General features: G+C 41.2%; 2 protein-coding genes across 5 annotated transcripts in view; one reads left to right on the forward strand and one right to left on the reverse strand.

Annotated features, from left to right (window-relative positions):
* Positions 1-512: 512 nt before the first annotated feature.
* slc25a16 (solute carrier family 25 member 16) lies at positions 513-9,317 on the reverse strand. Of its 2 annotated transcripts, XM_067610127.1 has the most exons (11): positions 9,038-9,317; positions 8,301-8,356; positions 8,063-8,188; positions 6,820-6,912; positions 6,593-6,726; positions 6,301-6,364; positions 5,704-5,825; positions 5,540-5,606; positions 5,237-5,399; positions 5,037-5,105; positions 513-3,820 (listed from the first exon to the last, which is right to left on the reverse strand). In XM_067610127.1, the coding sequence occupies exons 3-11, from the start codon at positions 8,154-8,156 to the stop codon at positions 3,664-3,666; spliced, it is 963 nt and encodes a 320-aa protein (XP_067466228.1). In that variant the 5' UTR covers positions 8,157-8,188; positions 8,301-8,356; positions 9,038-9,317; the 3' UTR covers positions 513-3,663. The 2 variants fall into 2 exon arrangements, with proteins under 2 accessions (XP_067466228.1, XP_067466227.1); XM_067610126.1 differs by lacking the exon at positions 8,301-8,356 and having other exon boundaries at positions 9,038-9,316.
* Positions 9,318-9,357: 40 nt separating this feature from the next.
* The window catches only part of tet1 (tet methylcytosine dioxygenase 1), a 35,254-nt gene continuing 26,038 nt past the window's right edge, over positions 9,358-18,573 (forward strand). Inside the window, exons 1-2 of one of the 3 annotated variants that reach the window (XM_067610122.1) lie at positions 9,358-9,476; positions 10,712-13,084. In XM_067610122.1, the coding sequence (XP_067466223.1) occupies positions 10,880-13,084 (2,205 nt within the window). In that variant the 5' untranslated portion in view covers positions 9,358-9,476; positions 10,712-10,879. Of the gene's footprint in view, positions 9,477-9,505; positions 10,599-10,711; positions 13,085-18,573 lie in introns of those variants that run through there. The other 2 variants (XM_067610121.1, XM_067610120.1) reach the window with 2 other exon arrangements.

Here is an 18,573-nt window from a genome sequence, read left to right on the forward strand (position 1 = left end):
AATAATGTTTTATTTACTCTGTTATAGTATTTTATAGGTTTATGAGTATTGATGATATGTTTATGCTGATGTGTGTTTGTATTGTGTTGTTTTGTCTACCTCGAGCACTCACCGAGACAAATTCCAATCAATGTTTCATTGAAATGGTAATAAATTATTGAATTTTGATTGAATTTCTGCATAACAGGAAAAAAAAAAGAGTTTTAGTTTGAGCTGTCTAACTGTCTTTAGCATCAGTGAGGTGTGGACATCATGGAATTTGTGAACGTACACATCATCATTTACCAGTCAAATCAGTATGTGACATTGGACAACAACCGGTAGTGTATTCCAGCTTCAGTGAAATAAATGCAAATACATCATAAGAGTCCCTCTGTGGTGTTACAGGCCTCAGCTGAAACTGTCACATCGGTATGATTTGCACGTGAACAGAAATGATATTCAATATCAAACCAGCCTGACAGCGAGGGACAAGATCATTCACAAGGCAAAAGACAGATTGGAAGGCTTGGTGCTGATTTAAAGAGGGTGACATTTAATGTAATTCAGACACTGCTTATAAAAAGAATGGCAGGCAAAGAGAGAAAATGAAACAGATACAGTATGACAAAAGAAAATACAATTTGTTTGTTCAGTCATTCTGGAAACTACATCATCTCTTCCAGTCACATCAACACCACGGCCTGATAAAGTAGTACAGCACACTATTGTATACACTCTTATCACTATTTCCTCTATGTTGTGTGTTCTATGTTATTAATACAAGAGCACTTTGAGTTTCAATATGAACGAAAAGTGCTGTACAAATGAAATGTATTATATTATTATTATTACATTTACGTATATAAATATCCCAATATTTAATGTTGTACATAATTATCAGTTGCAGTGAGCAGCAGGAACAGAGCTGGTCTGTTCTTGAAGGGTTGGAAAAAAAAAAAAAAGAGAAACAGCAATAACTATGATGAGATCAAACAAGGAAATCAACAGAACAGTTGCATGAAAGTTTCTGCAGTATCGTACATGAATGAGCAGAAATGTTGCTCTGTTTCCCAAATGGTAGCTGCCACTTACCACCAATGAGAGTGTGTGATTATACTCTTAAACCCAGTCAGACACTGAGGTTCATTTATTGTTACATACAATTAGCAATCAAGACTCATATTTACTTGTACTTTTCAAGGTATTGTGGGAGAATTATGCATTCCAAAATTTTTAGATGTTTGTTCAATAATGCATTCACATGCAAGGCATCAAGCTATTTTGACGTACCAGGTGATTTCCAATTATTCTATGAAAATAAGCCACAGCGGAAACTCAAATGAACACTTTGGTTTTGATGACTCATTTCAATGGTGACAAGTGTATCAAAATATAAGTATCTAAAGTTACGTTTTCACAGCTTGATATTTTCTTCAGTCGATTGTGGGGATTTGAGGTTTGTGGCTTTTACATATTTTTTTTTAATCTGGTAGTTTCTCATGGCAACTATGCAATTGAGTAGCTGCTAAGAGGTGAGTAAAGTGACTTTCTCTACACTCCACTTCCCCTGTAGTAAATAGCTTTCAGAGCGTTCAGTAGTCTGTGGCAGTTCATGGTATATTTCAATATTCTGAGGCAGTGATTCCCAACCTGGAAGTCAAGACCCCTCCAGTGGGTTACATGATGAATCTGACAACATGATTAATGGGATAGAAAACAAGAAGTGCTTTCTTTTGCACAAATGTGTGCTTGTACTTTCCTCTAATCTCTGCTTGTTTGTAAGATATGGGGTAGTTTTACCTCTTTGGGCCTCTTTTCAAAACAATCTGAGAGGTTTAGAAGGGAAAAAACACTCTTTGGAATTGGCAATAAATGGATGTAAGTTCACTAAGCACTGTTTCCTTTTTGAGTAACAACACAAAAAGGCCGGGAACCATTGTTTTTACAATTTCCCCCAATTCACATAGTCATCTAAAAAACTGAGGTCATCTCCCAAAATGTTTGGAGAAATGCCAGTAAAAACACAAGGAATCACTGGTGAAGTAAGACATTGAATGCAGAAGAAGGCAAGAGACTCGTACAACAATCAAACGAGGCTCACACTAACACACACAGGTGCTCACCTGAAGGCCTGCGGCGCACTTGAGACTGAAAGTGACTGAACATCACTTTCCTCTCATTCAGTAATTAATGCTCAGCCTTCCGGAAGCAGTAAATGCAAGCAGCCAATAGCTCCAGTTAAAAACACTGCATATATTACTCTCACTGTCTAACAATTTGCTTTGGTTAAGCAAAATGGAACAAAATCATAAAGATTATAATGTGATTTGTATTTGATAAGAGATTTGTGAAATCTGTATCAATGTTATGTCCAGCTCTGATGGTAAACAATACAATCTGTGTTCGATGCCGCCACCCAGTGGCAACAGACAGCTACTTCAATAAATAAAAGACAAAGCTACAGTTACAGTATGAAGTGCAAATTTCTCCTGAGTCCCTTCCATCAAGTGTGTCTGTCTGGAGATGTCAGAACTACATCCATAATAAGTCCGAATGCTGACATCTCAAGAAGTCACAACAACTCAAAGTACCTCTCTGATCACAGCAGAGCACGGATGTACATAATTCAATTTCAACAAAAGTACAGACTATCTTTGCGCACATTAAGGAACATTAAACAAAACAACTAATTTTTCAGTAATTCAATATACGTACAGTAACTGCTCCATTCAAGGTTTGGCAAAAAAAAAATTGTCAAACTGAAATCGTGTGTAAACCAGGTCATCTCTAAAAAGACCTGCTGTATAAAAACAGAATGTTAATTTTGTATATTGATATTAAATTCATGTAGATGACAAAGGCAAAGATGCACGAACAAATGACTGCATCCCAAACCTGCACCAACCGAATATCTAAAGACAAACTAAACCCTGAATAAACAAAACATTAGAAATCATCTGATTATTTTTAAAAGTCCGAAAGTAGCTTTCAACAATATCCTAAGAAGCAATGACACACAACTATCAAACCAGATACAAAGATTAAGCATAAAGAAGTGTGACATAACTTCACATCACCGAGTTCCCTTCTTTGTAATGAATTTGATAGAAACATAATCAGGTTTGATAATTTGCTCATTTTAAGCTGATTTTAAAATCTCTTCGGCAGGTCAGGAAAGAGGCAGAAACAGACAGGTGAGCGTGTGAACGAGGGGGCTTCTACACAATCAGCGTGTTGCTGTGGTGTTGCCAACAACATTGTTAAAGAGCACACACACACACACACACACACACACACACATTGCCCTGGGCCGTCCATCCAAGCAAGACCAAAGGTGCCGCTGTCTGCTGTATCCATGGAGACACTGATGAGGGAGTTGCTCAAATTCAAGTCACATGTCGAAGAGGTTGAGTAAATCATCTCTTAACAGGTGGTGAGTCAAAAAAAGGAAGTAAGAGGGGATGAAAGAGAACAGAGATGGAGTACCTTTCTGTCAGCGATGAAGTTTCCTCTTTCAGAATTAACTGACTTAACTACAACCTTCAGTGAAGTCAGGGCAAAACAAAAAAAAGGCCATGCCTACACTGTAGGGTTCGAGATGTAGCGAGTGAGCCTCAGATCACTCTGAAGGAAGCACTGAGGTCGATCTGCTAAATGACTTGGAAGGTAGAAAAACAACAGCTAGTTCAGGTGGAGGGCCTGCTTCATGAACTCATAGGTGGTAAAGGCCACAGCCTGAGAGGGGACACAACGGATGTAGTTGAGAGAAAGGCCTCGGTACAATCCCTTCTTGATCCCGTACTCGTTGTACACATACATCAGGGTCTTTCTCAGTGATCTGTTCAGGTACAAGAAAAGAAATAAGACACTTTTTAGAATAATAGAAAACACAGAAAACTGCTGTGGATAAAATAATGTAGTTAAGTAAAAATCAATTTCTCATGCACATGGACATTTTATTTATTTGACCTATTCTTATGCAGGTTTTTGACAGTTTGGTCATTTTTATTTTTTATCATTTGTGTTATCATTTATGTTGTGTCCTGAGGCTTCTTGTTTGTATTTTATGTGAGCTCAAAGTGACTTCCTGTCAACTATGCTGAAATGGCAGTTAATCTTGTATCTTTTTAGAGTTTTGTGACTGACATTACAGATGTGATAAATCAAATTTAATTGTTGTTGAGGTCTGCCTATAAGCAACAGGGAACTAGCCCTTGATAAACAACACAGCAGCCATATTAACAAAGAAAACTTCTCTTGAGCTGCAGACAATTGAGGGCACTGATGTAATGTCTGGACCTTTAGGCATTCTTTAAAAATCTTAAATATGAATGGAAAGCAGATAATGCAAGAACAATGAGCAGAGTCTGAAGTGGCATTATTTGACCTTGCACAGGTATGAACGGCATGTTGCTGTAGCTCTGCAGCTCCGCTGTTACTCTCCTCCTCAATGTTTTTTGTGCTTTAACATTTTATCTACTGTAAACAGCCTCCCAACCTCTGGAATGTTCCTCTCCAGTTTTCAGCATAAAGTAAACTTCTACTTTTAACACCAAATGTGGAAAAGCAAATTCCTCAATTAGTGTCCAAAACACTTGTATTCCAACTTGGAGAGCATAAGCTTCTCATGTTTTTTTTTTAAACAACAGAGAGAAATAGAGAAACAAGGACCAAAGTTTCTTTATTGAGAACCCCATTTTGCAGAAACTACAGAGAAACTTGTCTGAGGCTACTGTAAACAGGTTCATTTTTTTAAATGACTCTCCCAGTTAGAGATACACTAACAACTTCTTCAGAATAGTTGAGAGTTCCAATTAATTCTTTAGCTAATAAATACTGGAGCAACTATTCAGTTTCGTTGTTACTTTGAGCATTAAAACACATCACAACAAAATTCTTCAGTGGTACATTTAAGAGGAAATCAAAAGGCCAGAAATAGCTGAAACCATTACTGTACCTTTCCAAGATCTCTGCACATTCTGACAGGTTTAATGAACATCATCATCATCATGGTGTAACAGAATATGGAGAGCAGGAACATTGGTGGTACTTACACACATTTGTCAGAGTCAGGAAGCACAGCTCCTAACTGCATTCTTCTCCTAGCCACATCCAAGGGGTACCTAGTGAGAAGAAACACAATATGACAAATCCAGCATCAATAAATCAGTGTAATCAATAACACAAGCCCAGCCAGCCACGCTGTCTGCTCATCATTTATGAGTCCTGTTGGCTGCCTGCCCACACTGCTTACGATATTGTCTGGGCGATGGCACCAGCAACCCCTCCACAGAGCAAGTTGACGTAGGATTTCAGGATGAGGACATCGGGGTTGTCTGAGGAGGGACGTCCCAGCATCTCGGGAAAATGTTTCAAGCCGAGGCTTTTCAGGGTACCGAAGGTGAAGAATGAAAAACCTGCAGGAGGATCATAATAAGAGAATGCAAAACAATGAACAAAGGTCATATGTGTGAAGGAAGACATCTATTCACGATAATCACAAAGCTAGTTATCATTAAATTGGGATGAATCTATGCAGAATAATGCCAATAATCACCTGCATAAGGGGCCATTCCAATAAGTGTTGGAGTGAGTCCCCTGTAGAAGCCCAAGAAGCCTCCCTCCTTTACAAGAAAAGAAAAACAGGTCAGATTGTAAAAATTCTGACAAAAAACTTGCAACGGAAGTCATACTGAGTGTTCAGTTTTTTGGTAAACTAACCTTAAGGTAGATGGTGTGGAAGGCGTTGGCGATTCCAGTGTAGCGATGCTCTCCTTTCACCTGGAAGGCCAGCCTGGCTCGAACCATGTCCAGAGGATAGGTGCAAATCACCGCAGACATCCCTGACGACACACAACATAAGGACAAATGTCGTAGAAACACAGTTCATGACTATGTACGCTTGTGATTTACTGAGATTAAACACTCACACATTGTGCCATATTGTTTAATTTCATGTGACTGACTTTCCCCGATTGTCTCTCCATGTCTTTGCACTGCCTGTAAGCAGATTGTGGCTGGGAGTCTGGCCAATTCAATATATTTTTATATATAAGATTGAATACCATTGTAATTAAAAAGTATTTTTGTGCATCCATACATGCAATACATTATGAGGTAAGAGTTGCATTTAGGTGACAAATGCCAAGATTAGGAGACAAAATCACAACACTTGCCACCAGTGATAAATTAAATGACGTGAGAAATGTTGCCTATGCCAGTTTCCATTTCCTCATAATGCTTGTGGTGTATACAGTACCTGATATCTAACTGGCATTGACTGAAAGCCAATCCTTATCAGTGACGAAGATAGATTACCTGCCATAGATCCTGCCATAAGGCGGTGAATGTGTCCAGAGATCCCCAGCTGTTTACTTAGCAGCTGTAAAGGGAATGGAAATATTACCAGTTTTCATATCAGTTTTACCAGTAAAAAAATGCACCTGTCAGAAATGTTTCTAACTGTAGCAAACTGTCATTTATTCAGTAAAAAACACAACATAAAAGCATATCACATTTCCCTGAACACACTTCAACAGTTTTACTAACACCCAGTTTTTATGACATTGCCCTTTGAAAGGGTTATTCCACAGTAAAAGACATACCGTACCTTTTTATAATTGTCAAAGGCCATGAACTGGATGGCCCCATAAGGAAATATCCTAACCATCATTGCCCCATTACCCTTGTACAAGCCAAGGAAGCCTTCTTTCTTTGGCACAGCTCTGAGAGTAGAAAACACTCCTGCAAAGAAAGATCAGAAGTTTCAAAGATGATGCAGAGAAGTGTGAAAACAAACACTTGTTGCCTTTGCATGTTTGGCTGCTGATGTTTTACCCAGATGTTTGTAGTGGGGGTTCTGACCCTGAAGCAGAATCTTGATTCTGTCCAGAGGAGCGATGGTCGTCTTGGCACAGCATCCTGCTACACCTAAACAAAAACAGAGAAACAGCATTCATGTATTTATCATTAAACATTTAGCTTTTAATGGAATGATTGATGATATTTTATTTAATTTATCTAGAGCAAAGCTGGCAATGAAACAGGCCCACTATCTAGAGGAAAGATTGGTCACTGTCGACCAAAAGTGACTGCACTGGGTAGAGCTCATTGGGATAATTTTTATCTCAGGTAACTTGAAGCCAGAAGGTTATGGCACTGAAAACTGAGTCTGATACTAGTGTAAAGTAAGTCTACAGTGTTGTTTTACTATGTGAGATCCCTTCATGATCGGCTGTTTTGTTTTTTCAGCATCATGTGTCAGGTCTTTATTGCTCCTTGAATGGAAATTCTATTTTTGCTTGCTGCCTAACATAGTGAGGTCAGATCAGGGTCAGTAGGGGAACAGCACTGTCTCCAGCACCACTAGAGATTCAGTAGCTGCCTTAAATACACTCCAGTTGAAATGTAGATACTCTATATATTTTTCTGTTCTCTGTTTACACCACTCATCTCCCACCACAAGCATGGAGACCGGAAACTAGGACAGTTCTTTCATCATGTTGCATACTTAAATTTGTATAGACAACAACAGGGCCTAATCATACCCGACAGTTTAAAACACTGTTCATTATGCCATGACTGTTAATTATGCTATGACAGTGAATATATTAAACAACATTACAACATATAAATTTTATAATGTATGTTGACTATAGTCTACAGAGATGTCAGGAATATTTAACCGGCAATCCAAACTCCTTTCAGTATTTAAAAGAGTACCTGCTGGCAAATAATTGTGTCCATTGTACATCTTATCGATGCTGCTGTCAGGAATGTGCATGTGATCAGAAGCATTGCACGTGAAAACACTTCCTGAAAGAATACTTTGGTCTTTCAAAAAAACTACTACAGAGGGTTTGGTGAGACACCTATTTAGAAATCTACAGTATAGTAAAGGTTGTGAAGGATGGCTGTGCAGACATCTGTTTCTGGATCAGAAAAGAAAGCAGGAGACAGTAAAGCAAAGGAGGAAGCATTTTTATGGTAAAAGGATGCAGCCTTGGGTGCAGACACAGGGGCTTGAACCTGGAATCATACCATCACAGTTAAGACTATAACCTGATGTGTCAGATCCTACCTCCAGCTACAAAGGAGCGAAGCCAGTAGTAGTCTCTCTTGGTTGAGGTATTGCTTATGGCAGTAGGTGTGGAGACCGCAGCCTCCGATGACATTCTGTCTGCTCAGGAATCTGCTGCATCCATGGCTGTAAGTTGGCAAAAATACTGTAAATGCACATGTGACTATGAGTATTAAAGCAACACAGAATACATCATTCATCACCCTGGCAAATATTGTACCTGTAGGAGCAAACTAACCCGATGCACCAGGTGGTTTGTCATACTTGCGTGATCTCATGATCTTGTGAATCCAGCTACCTCACAAGATAAGGAACAAACGAGACTGGTCGTTTGTTTAATGGTTTGAGGTAGGAGAGTCATGATTTGCATTTAAGGCTAGTAGCTGCAACCTGAAGGTAGATTTAGCTTGAAGGATGGTTTCGCAATTTTTCAAGTCTGTCTTAAAATGATAGTCAGGTGTCCAAATGAACATTAAAATTGTTTTTTCTTGCCAGAATCATTCTTCTTGTTCAAACTGACCATTATAATGTATTTACAACGTCTCCCTCTGTGCAAAAATGTATTTACAAGGCTATCTGAAGTTAATACGATGCTTCCGCTGTCCAAATTAGTGAATAATTTCAACATTCAAGTCTTTTTAGTGCCAAAGTTCCTCTTTTTGTTACTATACTTTTACCGCAGCTCAACAAGGAAGCACAGAGAGGAAAAAGTCAGACTACTGAAGCCTGATATAAGCTTCAGATAAACTTTTAAATCTATTTTTCCACAAAACGACTGTGTGGACACACTGTTGATTGTGGCTCCCATCACTCACTTGATTACAGCGAGGAACCCCCCTTTCTATGAGCACCCGACTGTTGTTTTAAGACAGACCAGAAAAATTGTGAACCTGTCCTTTAACTCAGCTATGAGTCTGCAGTAATCCTGGCCAGCACCGATAACGTTAGTTAGACTGATAAAAAGAAGATACTCACAAGATAATCAAAAGCGTTAGAAGCGCACAAACAGCAAAGAGAAGAATCGCTTGGATGAATTCATCTATTTCTTCTCCAGCTTGTTGTTTCTTTACTGAATCCTGGCCGTTAAAATCTCGCGTTACCATGGGACACCGGGTAGTATCGTGCCGTGGAGGTCGTCGTTCAGTGTTTCAGTTACAAAAACCTGATGAAAAATTGCAGTTATAGATGAGTGTTAGGCACTTTCAAGACTCATGTAACCACATCCGTGCCCTTCGCCCGCAGACGACTGACAGCTTCTGGCCGAAAACAGGCGCCTGTTGATGACGTAGGATGACGTTAGACGAGGAAGGGGGTGTGGATGAGGAGGGGGGATGACTTATTAGCGGAATAGTTTTCAGTATAGTTTTGCAATATTGTAATATTATCATCACATCAATGACAACGAACAAAGCTGGTGAGATAAATTTTAAATTAATAGAAATAGAAAAACAGTCTGCTTAGTCAGTTGTTCTCTTTTAACGAGCGATTAGCTCGCATGCTAACATTAATGTACATACATCCTTATCAAACGTTACCAACTGACGTTAGTTTGATCCGTTATAAACATATATTTTTTAGCGCACTCCTACATCCACTTGCTAAAACACACATCGCTGTGTGATCCTGGAGTAAAATTAACAGCTGAAGTCCACTCCGGGTTTTCTTGTCCACTCTTTCCTCCAGAGCCGACGAGTTTTTTCGGCCAGCGGAGCCCGTAGGTTGCGTCTGGCGGAGGGAGAGAGCGGGGGCTGCCCTGAATGGATTGGCATAAGAGGGATTTACATTTTAACGGGTGCCGTGCTCCGCGAAGACTACACGGTGGTGCACGTTGAAAAACAACTATACCGACTCGCTCGACATATGTTCATGTTGGTGCTATTATCATGTCCATGTGTCACCGTCGAGAAAGGATTGAACTTGCCAGCAGTCTATATTTGCCGAGGAGGGAAACCAATACAAGGTCTCGCTGTCTCGCTGGAGCGGAGTATTATTAGCAGTTCAGACAGTGCAACTGTCTCTCTCTGGTATGTAAAGCATTTCAGCCAGTAAACGACGTGTAAATAAAAACCTCACGGACAACAAAACAAGCCGTACAAAAGTGAGGTTTTCGGTCGTGTTGTGGGGTTTATATGTAGACGGCGCTTTAAATGACAGCGGTCAAGTGCAAAAATAATAATAAACAGCGACACTGAAGGCGTTTTTACACGGTAATAACCTCCTCTTCCGCCAGCCAGAAAGACGAAAACAGGATCCGACCTCCGGCCAGAGCCCACTCCTCAACGTGTTTGCCCTTTAAACTGTTAAAGCCACGTTAACCAAGCAGGAAGCCGTAGTATTTGTTTTTATGTAGTTCTCCCGATTTTATGACGTTTATGTAAAATATCCTAGTCAACATTGGTGCATTAAATTGTCTTTATTGACGTCAACCTTCAAGCACTTGATCGTCCGAGTAGATGTTTCAGGCGTGGCAAAAGTGTCATTTAAAGCAAAGTAAAGAAAAATGGACTTAGCTTTGTACAAGTTCTGCAAAATGTTTGTAAGTTACTGCAACAACCGTTTTATTTCCTTTATTACAATGAAAATACATTTAAACCTGCTGACATTATTTGTATTTTGATTTTTTTCCCCCTGTTTACTCTTTCTTTATAGGTCATGCACTGCAATTACACCATAACTACGGCATCATAATTTACAGTTCAAGAATAAAACACAGAAGAGGAAGATTTTTGAAAGTAAAATTGTCTGCTGATTAAGAGATAAACATTCATCTGGCTCCCATGCTGGCTTTCAGAAATCCTCCCCTCCATACCCTCAGCCATGCCTGCTACTACCAAACCCGCCAGGAGACAGACACCTGCTCAGAGAAAAAATGGCCAGAAAGTTATCAGCAGCAAAAGGCAAACTTGTAACTCAAATAAACCCAGAGGCAGAGTTGCAGAGAGGCTCCAGAAAACACCAGCAGCACCCAAAAAGTCAACAGCCAGGGCTCAGGTACGGTCGGGCCAAAGCCCCCGTGGAAGAGGGGTTAGCGGGCCTGCTGGTCAGGGCCCTGGGAGGTCGCCTGGCAGAGTTAACCATGCCCTAAATGTAACAGGATCTGCAAGGCTTAGACGGCTGAGTAATCCACCTGACCACTGTGGCGAGTTAGAAGACCCCCTAGGGCGAAGGAAGTCCCTGCGGGGCGCACTGGTGTCTGCTTCTCCCTGCCAGCCTCCTAAACCTAGCAGAGGAGGGAGAAACAGCAGGGGGAGCGCGGGGAGAGGAGCAGCATCAGGTAACACAAGAAACCAGCTTACAAGCACCAGCATCAACGAGTCAACTCCCGATGAGAAAAATGAGAAACTGGACACCTGCGACGCTCAAGAGATCCTTCCGGTTTCTCTGAAAACTGATTTTGAAGTCCTGGCTAATATAAAAGATCAAAGTCTAGATGTCAGTAATGCTAAAGAGGGCAGCCCTCTTAAAGCTGATTCGCCACCGTGTAATGACACACTGGAGGACTGTATGCAGTGCAGCTGTGACAGTACCATAACCGAGCAAGACGAAAAGACTGTCAGCCATAACAGTGAAGATGACCTGAGGTGTGTGACCAGGGCTCCTGTGTGTGATGATGTTGATGGACAGCTAGAACTCTGCAGTGACAGAAGTAAAGATAGCCCTTCTGAGCTTGCTGTGCTAACGAGTAGTGGCTCACCAGGGGTGCAAGGCGGCAGCGAGGGAGATGACAGTTCATCTATCTTAGGAAATAATCTTGATCATCTTGTCAGTGATGGCAAGCAAGATGATGTGTTTACTCTGCATCAAGAGGAAGGCAACACGCTGGACTTTAAAGAGAGTAGGACGGATGAAAGAGTGATTGTTGACACTGAGAGGAAAGAGGAGATAAGTCATGAGAGGAGTGAGAGTTTAGAGGCAGAGAAAGTAGTTGAGAGACTAGATGAGACTGAGGAAGAGATGGAGGAGATTGTTGAGAGGTTGGATAATTGTGAAGGAGAAGAAGGAGGAAATAAAGAAAAGAAGAATGATGTTTTCATCAATCCTGCTGACTCCAACCCCAGCACTTCTGTCTGTCAGCCTCCAGATCCACCTCCCACTAACGATGTGCTGACAGCACTGTCAGAATCACTTGTAAGGGTGCTACCTGTCTCCAACACAGCTACCTCAAATCCCACCAAAGCCCCCACCACCTCAGAGTCACTTGAACTAGAGGTTCTGAGCCAGGGTAAGACAGACATGCAACCAACCATTCATGGTGCTAAACCTCAATTCCCAGGGTTCTCTGCTGTCCCTGAGACTGCCCTGTTGCCGCAGACCGCTCTAGTGACACGTAGTACACCGGTTATTATCCGTAGTGACTCCCTCAAACCTTGGAGCTTGAAGGAGTCAAGTCAGGGGGAAGCACAACAACTGCAAAGCCTTGAGAGCTCTTCTCCTCAGGAGGAAAGACAAGCTTGCACACCAGTGAAGACACAGACCAAAGATAGTGAATCCAATCGAAACCCATTTGAGCGCCACAACCAGAAAGAGACTTCTTCGCTGTCACTGTCACTAGTTCCTCAGACGAGCACAGATGCCCTTACAGCTGAGCGTGAACCAAACCTCAGCGAGAGCAGCGTTGTGGTGGCGGCGGTGCCAGAGCAGGACTCAGTGCCAAAGATCTCGACTCCCTCTCTGGACAGTAGCTCCACATTCTCTTGCAGCTCGGAAAGTACTCGCTCCTCTTTTTCTTTTGACACTGAATCAGAAGCAGGGTATGGAGAGCCCGGTCCCTCCGTTATGCCAGGATCCTGGGGGCCAGAGGGGGCCTGTTTGCCCTCCTGGACCACTCCAAAACCACAGAAAAAGGAGAGGAAGAAGCGGAGCAGGTGTGGGACGTGCCAGCCATGCCTGAGGAAGATCAGCTGCGGCCAGTGCAGCTGTTGCCTCAACCGCAGGACTGGCCACCAGATCTGTAAGCTGAGAAAGTGTGTGGAACTAAAGAGAAGAAGAGTTTCATCCCCGCTCACTCTGTCTGCTGCACTGGTGAGGCTTCTATTACGCTGCATGAATAACATTTGAATTACATTTAGTAGCAACACATTGTAGGGATTATTATTGCAATCAGGTCTTCAGTTCATTCCCACAAGGAGGTTTATTTAGATTGACAAGGATTCGAGTGGGAATTTATTGGAGCCTCTTTATGTTTCTACAAACAGGTGATTTGAAGAAACTGAGAAAAAAAGAGTAGAGTGGTAGTTACTGCCTGACAGCGTTGCTTTTGATCTCCGATGTTTCCCAGCCGCACACTAGTAGCAGTGATGATCGAGAGCTGAATGAGCCAGATAGTTGAAACAGAAGGTTTCACTTTCACATTGAAAATTTGCTCAGTTGAGAGTAACTGATGCTGTGGACTTAGCTTTGTGGTGTCTTCCTGTTAAATGTTGGGGAAAGTGTTGAGTGATAAAAGGGGAAGTGTTGGTCTGTGCGTGTTGACAATAGAGATCATGTGTGAATGCACGTGCAATTTAAATGCAGAGTATGCTTTATTATCCTGTTTCAAAAGGGAAGCACTGTCACATGACCAGCAGCAGCTCAGCACGTGGTTGGAGTATGTGTTGTGTTTTTGTTTGTTTGTTTGTGTGTGTGTATGTGTGTGTGTATGTGTGTGTGAGAGAGAGAGCCATCCATTGCACAAGCAAAAGAATATGCTATTTGATGAGTTTCATGTGGTGACTGTGTGTATGAGCATGCTTGTGTGTGTGGATAGGCACGGGTATATAATTAAAACCAATATGAGCCAGATGTTTGTGCACAGTGGCACTGAATGGCATTGTGAACGCATATTTTAGAGGACAATCCAATAAGACTATGAATACCCAGCACACTGGTTAAGAAGGAAATTGTTGTGTTACTGTTTCCTTTTACTGTGTCGCTGTTATCTTTATTAAAGCTACGTTAGTCAAATGAGTATGTGTGAGCAACGTAAAGACCTAGATATTTTCTCATCAGTTGGTCAAGACCAAAACAGAGGACTTTCATTTGTTGTGTGTACAGAAACACGACTCCAATGAGATGACAATGTTTCTCTGTGTATGCAGGCAACTGTTTGCTAATACAATAACAACTGTATATGCCAATATTATGTCAGGATTCTGTGTTTGCAGCTTGAAATGTTTAATTGTGAATGGAACTTTTTAAAATAGTATTAAAATTATTCAGATTTTGCCTTCAAAAATTTATAAAAGAAAAAAAAAAAGCAAGGTATTTTGCGAAATTGCATGTACCATTTGTGATTATGGTGTTTAAAGTGTAACATACTTCTTTAAAGACAACATGCTAACAGACATCTTGTCATTCATTCTGGTGAGTGGGAATAAGAGTCCTTTACAGCAGCTGGCTGCTATAGCTACTACATAACTATGTACATAGTTCAGTGGTGTCCATGTGGCTGGGGGAGGGCTCTGCATGAACAACTGTGAATGAGGGTCCATGTGGCTGTGTAGTCTTGTGTGTGCAAGCTTGCATGCATACACTGACAGCGCCCTCAGAGTCAGAGCAGTGGCAGTTGCAGATTAGGACCGATTATATAACACCTACAGAATTAGTAGTGGAGACCTTTGTGCATTATTTCTGATTATAAGAGGGGACGAGGAGGGAAAGATTAGGCCAGGCAGATTTACGAACATATTATTTGTAAGGCCCAGAAATATGGGTCAATGTGTGTGTGGCTCAGACTCATTTAATGTGGTAGTGGGCTGTGGCTCAGGAGATAGAGCAGGTTGTCGGTTCGATCCCCTGCTCCTCTGGTTTGCATGTCGATGTGTCTGTGGGCATAATACTGAACCGAAGGCTGTGCCATCGGTGTGTGAGCGTGTGTGACTGAGCATTGGAACCTGCTCCACCTGATGAGCAGGTTGGCACCTTGCGTGGCAGCCTCTGCCATCAGTGTAGGAATGTGTGTGTGAATGAGTGAACGTTGGCATGTAGTGTAAAGCACTTTATAAGTGGGCGGAAGATTAGAAAGGCGCTATAAAAACGCAAGCCCAGTCACCATTTAGTAGTATACAAGTTTGTGTGGTGTCACATGCAGCAGACAGAGTGACACACTGAACGTAAAATGACAGAAACGTAGATTCACTTTCATTCAAACAACACAGCTGCGTGTGGTTTTCCCTGTTTCTCTTTACTGACTACTATAGTATGTGCCTGTGTTTGTAGTTTGAAAACAGGTTTTTGTTTGATCATGTGCGCCAGCTGGGGTGGAGCCTGCTCCAGGTGCTACACTGTCAGGACACCGTGATGAGCTGTCGGTTAAATCCTCAACGCCATCCTTTACTTTATTTTCGGTGCAAAACAGGTAGAACAAGATCACCCCTTCTCATGTAGCCTATTTGAGTATGTAACTCAGGAAAACACACTGTGAGTGCATTTGGGTGTATTGCATTGTGTACTTTCAGTGTGAGTAATATGTTAATATACTTGCTGGCCAGTCTTGCAGATCAAGCTTACACACCCTTCTAACGAACTGATGTTTCTAACTCCATAAGATTGTGAAAAAAAAGGGCAGAGGCCAAGGAGAGCTGTTCATGTAGTGGCATGTGAATTATGTTCCTGTTTTTACCATACTGAGCTAGGTCTGGTTATGGTTTAGTTTGGTTTGGTCACACAACACAGAACATAGATTCAACAGTGTAAGAGTTAGGTGTATGAAGACAAAATGCAAAAAAAGCTACCATGGTTTGTGTGTGAGTATGGAGCAAACACAGCAAGAGAGGAGGTTTCCTTTTAAAAATGTCTGTTTTCACTCAGGCCTGATAGCCCCCTCGTGGCCTCGCCTTGTATTGGGCAGAGACGACAAGGCTGAGACCTGGCCCTGAATGCACACAAACACAAACACTAGCACACACACACAGCAGAAACAAAATACTATAAGTTCATAGTGTCCAAAAGCTCCTGTATTTGTATAGTGAATTTGACAGAAACAGTCCTGACATGTTTAGAGCTGTAGGCTGCATAACTGACTCACTTTTTTTATGGACTAACATTGGAGATGTCAGCACTCATAGATAACGTTATTAATATTCACATCTCAGCAAAATAGTACAGTACATTTGCACATAGCCATCATGTGCATTTGAACAAAGAGGAAGTGACCTATTGTGCAAACAGCTGGAGCCCTTAAGTCAGTCAGTGCCGGCCATTGATTTGACTTCCAGCATAAACCCTTCTTGACCGAATGCGAGACATTTTTGCAGTTCTCTACTGGTTAATTTTTTTCTATCATTACATTGTAGCTGTGATATGAAGACTTCTTAAAACACATCTTTCATTTACTAGTATGTGTATACTGTTTACAGGTGTGGGAGATGAGCACACATTACCTCAACCGAGATGTAAAACACATGAAATTATGTTGGCATAAAAGTTTCAAACACCTTTGCTTTTGCATTTTGTCTAAGTGGAGTTACACATCTTAAAATATCTGTGTTGTTCTTTTGACAAATGCAAACGACACAGATAGCGTTGTTTACTATTATGTGTAAGTGTCCTCTTTTGTCAAGACCATGTACCTGGTGAGGTACAATTTGGGTCAGTTTGAGGTGCACCATAATGACATAGCAAAGAAAGCATTCACAGTACAATACAGCTGCAGACACTATACTTTTTACAAATAGTAACCTGCATGCTTCCAGTCAGCCAGCCAGCTCAGCTCAGCTCCTCCTGCAAACTAATTTATCTCCAGCACTTCTTCCACTCCTCCTTTTTCTGCTGAAGTGCATTTGCCAGAGGAGTAACCCAGCTGAGATAACACCTGTGTCAGGAGAACTCTTGCCGATCCCTCAGACATACTCTGTTAGGGAGGACAGGCAGCCTGCAGCACCCGAGGGTGACTGTCTGGGATTATAACCGATACTCAAAGCTGTGCCTGTGTTCATTTGAATGATTCTTACCCATATGTTTGCGTCTGAGTATGGATCTTCATTCATATGGCTGTATGTGTGTTTATACGTAGATATATTACAGGTTGTACTTCAAGCCATCACGCAATAAAACACCTTCATTGTTCTCAAAGGGAAGCAGCTTAATGTGAAGTGAGAGTAATTTCTCCAAGCAGACGCTCCTGTCACGTCTGAACCCCACTTCCCCCTCTCTCACACACAGCACTGGAGGTCTTCAGCACTGACGGTTGCCATGGAGACCTTATTGTCTGTTGCTGACCTTTGACCTGCCACGGTTGTCTGATGGAGTATTCTCAGGGTCGTAATGAGGATTAGTGGAGATAACCGGTACACACACACTATGATGGGTTTAAGGCTTTGAACTCAGTAACCTACATCCAGGTAATTAGGTTAAACTATGCAGGTGATCCTGCTTATAGAGGGTCAGCAGCAAGCGGCTAGGGCTGTCTACAAGAGACGAACACCTCAAACATGTCAAAAATACCTGCATTATCTCTGTAAATCATCCCATTCAGTGGGATAATTCCACTTGTTTATGTTGCTCATCAACTTGTGGCGGCAATGCACTATTACTCTGTTCTAGCTCTACTATGCAACATTAGGATGGAAAAAATATGAGCATTATTCTTCTTTAGATACTTTATACATTTTTTAAATTGCAGTATATCACCATATGTTGTAACACTGTGTTGTTATACTGTTATGCAAACAACTTCCTCCCACGCAACTTAGTGGAAAATGAGCTGATATATTTACTATCTGCCACATGTACAAAGGCTATTAAGAATCTTGAACACTGATAATACTAAAGTAAATCTTAATTTTTTCAAGATGCTGTAAAATGTTCTCAAACAAGCATAAATCTGACTGCATACACACAAATGCTGATTTTGATTAATCTCTGTTCAGCAAAAATGATCTCTATATAAATAACATACATTTAATCATAGAAATATAAATACTAAAAGTACATAAAGAAAAAAAATGTAGCCACACTTGTCAAAGTTGACAATAAATCATTAGTGCTACCATTGCTAACATTATCCAAAAACAGAATTAAATGCATTTAAATGAATTAAAGCTGTTAAACTTTTTCCAATAAATCCAGTAATTAATGCGGGGCTGGGGGGCACTTACCGCCAGTAAAGCCCCCTGTTAGAGATAGTATTTCTGGGATGCTGGCTTTATAGCTCCTTAAGGACAGGCACTCTGATCAGAGAGTAGGGCACGGAGAGTTCAATCCAAATAAACTTTACTGATCACTCATTGGGTAAACACAGGTAATGGATGAGCAGGCATTAGTTTGATCAACAGAGCCCTCTTGTGGCCAAATAATGTAACTGTAGTACTGCTAACGGCCACAAGGCGAAACACTGCGCATGAATGTAGGGACATGTGTCAAAGAATCGCCAAGTTACCAAAACACTCAATATTATAGGCATATTCCCAAAGTATGACACTCATAACATAAAAGCACAAGGCAAGTAAGCGATATTAGCAAGAAATACTGTGCCGTGTCTACATTTTCTGAACCATGTACAAGAAAATTATGCATTACAAACATAAAACAGA

The sequence above is a fragment of the Thunnus thynnus genome, chromosome 14 (genome assembly GCF_963924715.1).
Source record: "Thunnus thynnus chromosome 14, fThuThy2.1, whole genome shotgun sequence".
Lineage (NCBI taxonomy): Eukaryota > Metazoa > Chordata > Actinopteri > Scombriformes > Scombridae > Thunnus > Thunnus thynnus.